The 8,649-nt window shown below is 50.9% G+C and overlaps 1 protein-coding gene across 1 annotated transcript; it reads right to left on the bottom strand.

The window, feature by feature from the left end:
* Nucleotides 1-1,179: 1,179 nt before the first annotated feature.
* On the bottom strand, nt 1,180-2,106 carry ORNANAV1R3160 (vomeronasal 1 receptor ornAnaV1R3160). Its single transcript, NM_001253552.1, has one exon. The coding sequence runs from the start codon at nt 2,104-2,106 to the stop codon at nt 1,180-1,182; it is 927 nt and encodes a 308-aa protein (NP_001240481.1).
* Between the last annotated feature and the right edge of the window lie 6,543 nt (nt 2,107-8,649).

Here is an 8,649-nt window from a genome sequence, read left to right as displayed (position 1 = left end):
AGGAAGGAGGACGGAGCCGGAGCGGCAGAGCGGCGGAGTGGGGGCGGGGATCACCGAGACGCAGGAGCCTCCGCCTTCCTAGAGCGTCGCTGGAAGTGCCGCGCTGGGATGGCGGGGTCGCGCTTCGGGCCGCCGCTGCCACGCGGTGCTGTGAGACTTGAGGCGGGCGCGCGCCTGGGCATCGTCCTGGCCTGACAGGGAGCGGGCCAACGGGGCGTGGGTGGGCGCGGCCCCCTGCCCCTTGTGCAATGTATTAACTGCATTTTATTTCTTATCAACTTGATTTCTATTTCTTAGTCTTCTTTATTATCAGCTTTATTACTATTTCATCTTTCACGGGCCTGCTCATGCCATGTAATGGCACGTAGAGTGGGCCGCAACTCAGTTTCGTCTTTCATCAAACTCAAATTTAGATAGAATAAATTGAACTCTTTTTTTCCTGCTGCCAGAGGGGAAAAGAATGACAGGAGTGGGGAAGTCGTCATTTTTTTGCTTGAACATTAGGTAAACATGCAAATGTGTAAACCTGAACATTCAGATCTATAAACCAAACTATGTAAACCAGAAAGCAGACAAGAATATGTGTGAGCTCATTATTAGCATCATGATTATTTTATTTGTTAAACGCCTACTATGTGTCAGGTACTGCTCTAAGCACTGGGGTAGATACAAGTTAATTGGGTTGGACCCAATTCCCAGTCCCACATGGGGCTCACAGTCTAAACGTGAATTTTCCAGAAAAATAAAAAACACACCATTCATCTGATGTATGATAATGAGAATCCACTAGGTATGAAGCTCGCCAACATTTCTGTATGTTTTGAAGCATGGGTAACAAATACCATTTCTTTTCTCTATTTATCTTTAAATTTCATTTTCTCGTAATGAAAACCCTACCAAGTTAATCAGGTTGGACCCAGTCCATGTCCCACAAGGGGCTCCCGGTCTTTAACCCCATTTTACAGATGAGGTAACTGAGGCACATAGAGGTTAAGTGATGCAGCCAAGGTTCCACAACAGGAAGTGGCAGAGTCAGGATAAGAACCCAATTCCTCTCACTCCCAGGCCCGGGCTATTTCTGCTAGGCTGTTGGGTATTACTGGGCAACCCAAATAAGGAATGTCTGGCCACCTGATCCCAGTGGAACCAGAGACAGGGCCCAGGTGACTTCCCTGGAAGCTATGAATAGCTCGCATTGGCATCAAGAGATTCCCTTTTCCAGAATGTCCTGATTCTCCGGTCACTGTGAATCAGCAGGAGCGGACTCACGGTGGAGAACGTGAACCCTAACACCATGTGGCTGGTCACCAACAGAAAGGGCTTCTCTTTCATGTTCAGTATGACGCTCAGCATGATCGAATGTCGCCCATGGAGAAGGACATAGAGCGTTGCCAGGGCCACGACCCTCTTGGCTGCTCTGACCTCAGGCGTCGCCCCGGGGGACCGCCCGTGCGCGTGGAGGTGCCGGACCCGCTGGTGGTGCCTGTGCAGGACGAACACCATGTAGCCGCTGGCCAAGCTCATGAGCCCCACGAAGACGAGGTCGCGCAAAGAGCGCACGACCACGATGAGTAGAGTGGTTTCCGCGCTGATACTGACTTTGGAGCAATATTTGAGATCCAACATGAGTTGAACGCTGCTGTTCTGGGGGCCTGTCATGTTCACCAGCACATCAAAATCCACGAGCAGACTGAGGCCCCAGGACAGGAGGCAGGAGGGGAAGATGCACTTGGGCAGCCTGGCTTTGATCCGGGCCCACCGAGAGGTCCCGGGGCTGATGGTGATGGCCTGGAAGATGCTCAGGAGGCAGGTGCTGCAGATGGCGAGGCTGCGGGCCATTCGAAACAGATAAATGAGGATTTTGCATCCAACACCGTCCAGGAAATTTCTCCATCCCCAAGCAGACATGGTCTCTGGGATTCCAAAGGCGAGGAGGATGATGGTATTAGCCAAGACCAGGTGGGCAAAGCCCAAGTCTGACGGGCTCAGCTTGGGGCTGGAAGAGGCCATGCGGATATAGAACAGGAGAAGGACAATGTTCCCTAAGAGGCCGATTCCCATTTGGAACAGAAATACGATCCCAAAAGTGAGCTCAGTGGTGTTCATTGTCTTGAATTGTCCTCGAATTTCAAAGAAGGCTTCAATCAATGCTATTTATTGAGCACTTACTGTGAACAGAGCACTGTACTAATCACTTGGGAGAATACAATAGAGCAGAGTTGGTAGACATGTTCCCTGCCCATAGTGCTCTTACAGTCTAGAGGGGAGAGACAGAATTAATCAATCATTCAATGAATCAATCATTGGTATTTATCGAGCGCCTTCTGCGGGCAGAACACTGACCTAAGCACTTGGGAGGAAACACTACAAGAAATATGGTAAACATGTTCCCTGCTCCCAAGGAACTTGCAGTCTGGAGCCTCCTGCAGAACACTCTGTAGAAGGGGAGAGAGAAAGAGAGTTCCTGGAACTATTGTATACAAAATTATTATTATTATCATTATTATTATCAAGTGTCTTTGAGTCCTTTCCAATTCATAGTCACACTATGGGTATATTTCCTCCAGAATGTCCTGCCTTGGGCATCCCGACTGCCACAGGAGGATGGGTCAATGCTGTGTCTGTGGTGGTGCTAAGGAGGACTGAGAAGAAGGAGACGCCGTTTTTTCCCAGGTCATTTTCATGGCAGACCCATGATCCCAGAAGACAAGTCTGCAGAAAAGGAGAAGAGAAGACTTCAGCCGTATAGTTTGTTGTGGTCAGGGAACATGGCTGCCAACTAATAATAGTAATAATTTTGGCATTTGTTAAGCACTTACTATGTGCTAGGCACCGCAATAGGTGCTGGGGTAGATATAATAATGCTAATTCATTCATTCAGTGGTATTTATAGAGCACTTATTGTGTGCAGAGCACTGTACTAAGCGCTTGGATAGAATAATTCAGCAATAGAGAGAGGCAATCCTTGTCCACACAGAGCTTACAGTCTAGAAAGGCAGAGACAGACATCAAAACAAGTAAACAAGCATCCATATAAATAAATAGAATTATAGATATATACACATCAAAACATAGTCACAGTCCCTAACATCAAGGAGCACATAAAATTCCCAAGAAACCAAGCCAGATATCCATTCATTCATTCATTCATTCGTCTTTATTGAGCGCTTACTATGTGCAGAGCACTGTACTAAGCGCTTGGAATGTACAATTCGGCAACAGATACAGACAATCCCTACCCATTGACGGGTTTACAGTCTAATCGGGGGTGGCAGATGGACAAAAACAAGGCAACCTAATCACGATAAATAGAATCAGGGGCATGTACACCTCATTACCCCCAACCACTCAGGATCTGTTTAATTGGAGGGATTCAATCATTTGTATTTATTGAGTGCTTACTCTATGCAGAGCACTGTACTAAGCGCTTGGGAGAGTCCAGTAGAACAATATAACAGGCTCATTTCCTGCCCATAATAATAATAATGGTTTCTTGTTAAGGGCTTACTATGTTTCAAGCACTGTTCTAAGCGCTGGGGTAGATATGAGCTAATCAGGTTGGACACAGTCCCTGTCCCACAAGAGGCTCACACTCTTAATCTCCCTTCTAGAGATGAGGTAACCGAGGCACAGAGAAATTAAGCGACTTTTCCAAGGTCACACTGCCGACAAGGGGAAAAGGTGGGATTAGAACCCACATCCGTCTAACTCCTAGGCCCGTGCTCTATCCACTAAGGCATGCTGTTTCCTAAACAAATCAGGTAGGACACAGTTCCTTGGGACATAGTAAGCACTTAACAGGTATCATAAAAAAGATTCCCTCATCTGTAAAATGGGGATTAAGACTGTGAGCCCCACGTGGGACAACCTGATTCCCCTATGTCTACCCCAGCGCTTAGAACAGTGCTCGGCACAAAGTTAGCACTTAACAAATACCAACGTTAATTAATTAATTAATATTATACTAAAAAGCCACAGTAGCTCACCCACCTCCGTGCCAAACAGAAAAGCCTCACCATCTGCTTTAAAGCACTCAATCACCTTGTCCCCTCAAACCTCACTCCTCTCCTACCACAACCCCGCCCACACACTTCACTTCTCTAATGCCAACCTATCTAACCATACCTCTATCTCCCATCCAAACCCTCCCCTCCCCCCGCCCTTCCCCCCCTCCTCCCCTTGCACCCACAGCTACTTTCAAGTGTGGCCTCTGGAACCCCCGCTCTATTACAGGCAAACTACCTTTCATCCATGACCTTTTCCTCTCCCGCTCTCTCCTCCTCCTCTCCCTTTCGGAAACGTGGCTCTCTCCCGAAGACACGGTCTCCGCCGCCGCTCTCTCCGGCGGAGGCCTCTCCTTCTCCCACTCCCCCAGACTCACCGGTAAGGGAGGAGGCGTCGGCTTCCTCCTCTCGCCCCGATGCCGCTTCCGCACTGTCCCTCCTCCCCCCTCCCTCTCCTTCCCCTCCTTCGAAGCCCATATCGTTCGCCTCTACCACCCACTCCAGTTACTTGTCGCCGTCATCTACCGCCCTCCCGGTCCCACCTCCGACTTCTTCAACCACCTTGACCCCTTTCTCACCTTCCTCCTCTCCTTCTCTCTGCCCACTCTGATCCTTGGAGACTTCAACATCCATACGGATGTACCCGACGACTCCTCTGCCGCCCGCCTGCTATCCCTCCTCGACTCTGCCGACCTCCTCCTCCACCATACCGCGCCCACTCACCGACTCGGTCACACCCTCGATCTCGTCATCTCCTACCGCTGCACTATCTCCTCACTCACCGACTCTGAAATCCCTCTCTCTGACCATAACCTTCTCACCTGCCTCATCTCTCACACTCCCTCCCCCTGCAAATCTTCGCTACTGCCCCACAGAGACCTCCGCTCTCTCGATCCCATCCGTCTTTCCAATAGCATCTCTCCTCACCTTGCCGCCCCGTCCTCTCTTCCCACTCTCGACGATCAGGTCTCCGCTCTCAACTCCACCCTCTCTACTCATCTCGACTCTCTCGCCCCCCTTTCCCTCCGCCGCTCTCGCTCCACTAACCCACAGCCCTGGATCACCTCCTCCGTCCGCCTCCTACGCTCCTATGCTCGAGCTGCTGAGCGCTGCTGGCGAAAGTCCAAGCACCGAGCCGACCTCACACACTTCAAATTTATCCTTTCCTGCCTTAACTCTGCCCTGTCCTCCGCCAGGCAAAACTTCTTCTCCTCCCTCATCGACACCCATGCCCGTCACCCCCGCCGATTGTTCCGGACCTTTAACTCTCTCCTTAGGCCCCCTGTTCCTCCCCCTCCCCCATCTCTCACCCCTAATGATCTGGCCACCTATTTCCTCACGAAAATCAACACGATCAGGTCTGAGCTCCCCAAAGTCACCCCTCCGCCTCTCCCCTCCCCCCCCAACAACCCCCTCCCCTACTTTCCCATCCTTCCCTGCAGTATCCTCAGAGGAGATCTCCTCCCTCCTCGCAAGTGCCACCCCCTCCACCTGCGCCTCGGACCCCATTCCCTCTCACCTTCTTAAAACCATCGCCCCTGCCCTCCTCCCTTCCTTAACTTCTATTTTTAACCACTCGATCTCCAAGGGCTCCTTCCCCTCTGCCTTCAAACACGCCCACGTCTCCCCCATCCTAAAAAAACCCGCTCTTGACCCCACTTCCCCCTCCAGTTATCGTCCTATCTCCCTACTACCCTTCCTTTCCAAAATCTTAGAACGAGTCGTCTACAATCGATGCCTAGAATTCCTTAACTCCCATTCTCTCCTAGACCCCCTCCGATCTGGCTTCCGTCCCCTCCACTCTACCGAGACTGCTCTCTCTAAGGTCACCCGTGACCTCCTTCTTGCCAAATCCAATGGCTCCTACTCCATTCTGATCCTCCTTGACCTCTCTGCTGCCTTTGACACTGTCGACCATCCCCTCCTCCTCCGTACCTTATCTCACCTTGGCTTCACGGACTCTGTCCTCTCCTGGTTCTCCTCTTACCTCTCTGGCCGATCATTCTCGGTCTCCTACGCTGGAGCCTCCTCCCCCTCCCATCCTTTAACTGTTGGAGTTCCTCAAGGGTCAGTTCTTGGCCCTCTTCTGTTCTCCATTTACACTCACTCCCTCGGTGAACTCATTCGCTCTCACGGCTTTGACTACCATCTCTACGCAGATGACACGCAGATCTACATCTCCGCCCCTGTCCTCTCCCCCTCCCTTCAGGCTCGCATCTCCTCCTGCCTCCGGGACGTCTCCACCTGGATGTCGGCCCGCCACCTAAAACTCAACATGAGCAAGACTGAGCTCCTCATCTTCCCTCCCAAGCCCGGTCCGCTCCCAGACTTCTCCATCACCGTGGATGGCACGACCATCCTTCCCGTCCCGCAGGCCCGCAATCTCGGTGTCATCCTTGACTCGTCCCTCTCGTTCACCCCACACATCCTATCCGTTACCGAGACCTGCCGGTTTCACCTCTACAATATCGCCAAGATCCGCCCTTTCCTCTCCACCCAAACGGCTACCTTACTATTGCGGGCCCTCGTTATATCCCGGCTAGACTACTGTGTCAGCCTTCTCTCTGACCTCCCTTCCTCCTCTCTCGCCCCGCTCCGGTCTATTCTTCACTCCGCCGCCCGGCTCATCTTCCTGCAGAAACGATCTGGGCATGTCACTCCCCTTCTTAAACAACTCCAGTGGTTGCCTATCGACCTCCGCTCCAAACAAAAACTCCTCACTCTAGGCTTCAAGGCTCTCCATCACCTTGCCCCTTCCTACCTCTCCTCCCTTCTCTCTTTCTACCGCCCACCCCGCACGCTCCGCTCCTCTGCCGCCCACCTCCTCGCCGTCCCTCGGTCTCGCCTATCCCGCCGTCGACCCCTGGGTCACGTCCTCCCGCGGTCCTGGAACGCTTTCCCTCCTCACCTCCGCCAAACTGATTCTCTTTCCCTCTTCAAAACCTTACTTAAAAATCACCTCCTCCAAGAGGCGTTCCCAGACTGAGCTCCTCTTCCCCCTCTACTCCCTCTGCCATCCCCCCTTTACCTCTCCGCAGCTAAAGCCTCATTTTCCCCTTTTCCCTCTGCTCCTCCACCTCTCCCTTCCCATCCCCACAGCACTGTACCCGTCCGCTCGACTGTATATATTTTCGTTACCCTATTTATTTTGTTAATGAATTGTACATCGCCTCGATTCTATTTAGTTGCCATTGTTTTTACGAGATGTTCTTCCCCTTGACGCTGTTTAGTGCCATTGTTCTTGTCTGTCCGTCTCCCCCGATTAGACTGTAAGCCCGTCAAACGGCAGGGACTGTCTCTATCTGTTGCCGACTTGTTCATCCCAAGCGCTTAGTACAGTGCTCTGCACATAGTAAGCGCTCAATAAATACTATTGAATGAATATCTCGCCAATCTCTACTTCGACCCCCGGCCCACGTCCTACCTCTGTCCTGAAACATTATCTATCTTTATATCTGACAGACCATCACTCTCCTCACCTTGAAAGCCTTCTCAAAATCTCATCTCCTCCAAGAGGACTTTTATGTTTATTATTTATGATTATTATTATCATCATGGTATTTGTTAAGTACTTACTATGAAACACGATCCCAAAAGTGAGCTCAGTGGTGTTCATTGTCTTGGGGTTCACACTTTTAATCCCCATTTTACAGATGAGGTAACTGAGGCACAGAGAAGTTAAGTGACTCGCCCAAGATCCCACAGCAGACCAGTGACATTGGTAGGATTAGAACCCACGTCCTCGGACTCCCAAACCCGTATGCTTTCCACTAAGCCACGCTGCTTCTCCAGCTAAACCTTCATATCCCCTTCTCCCATTCCCTGTAGCCCTTGGATTTGCACATTTCATCCACCCCTCCCAAAGCCCCACAGCCTGGTGAACATACCCATAGTTTATATCCATGTCTACCTCACCTCCTCTAGACTGTAAACTGACTGTGAGCACGAAAAGGTCAGCATAACCAACTCTGTTATACTGTACTCTCCAAAGCATTGAGTGCAGTGTTCTGCACACAGTAAGAGCTCAATAAATAGGATCGATCGAGTGATAGCCCTGAGGACAGAGAGGTGGCTTTATCTCACTCACCCGCCTCCATCCTTCATGGTGATTGAGGAGTCGCAGGTCAACTTCTGGTAGAACAAGGCCGAGGCAGCATTTCTCTCCTCTGCTTTTATTGTCTCTTCCCTCTCGCCCTCCCTCAGGAATAGCGGACTAGTGGGTCTATGAAAGTGTCTTCTGACCTTTAATCCGTTCTGACAGTCTGACCGGGAAATCTCTGCAACAGCCTCCCCCATGCCTTCAAACCTGGGACAAGACGAGTCCACAGATCTCCCTAGAATTATCTGCCGGTAATTGATCCATCAGAGGAGCAGCCTCGCTTAGGGGAAAGAGCCCTAACCTGGCAGTCGGAGAAAGTGCTTTCTGATCCCAGCCCCGCCACTTGCCTGCTGTGTGAACTGGGGCAAGTTATTTCCTTTCTTCATCGCCTCATTTCCTCAACCGTAAAATGTCCTCCCTCCTTCTTAGAATGGGATCCCCATGTGAGAGAGAGGGAGACTGTGTCCAAATTGATTATTTTAACCTACCCCAGCGCTTAGTACAATGCATGGCACATAATAGGTACTTAGTAAATATCACAGTTCT

This window comes from Ornithorhynchus anatinus, chromosome 6 (assembly GCF_004115215.2).
Source record: "Ornithorhynchus anatinus isolate Pmale09 chromosome 6, mOrnAna1.pri.v4, whole genome shotgun sequence".
In the NCBI taxonomy this organism is placed as follows: Eukaryota; Metazoa; Chordata; class Mammalia; order Monotremata; family Ornithorhynchidae; genus Ornithorhynchus; species Ornithorhynchus anatinus.
The sequence above is the reverse complement of the archived record's forward strand: the minus strand, read 5'-3'. Positions and strand labels throughout refer to the sequence as shown.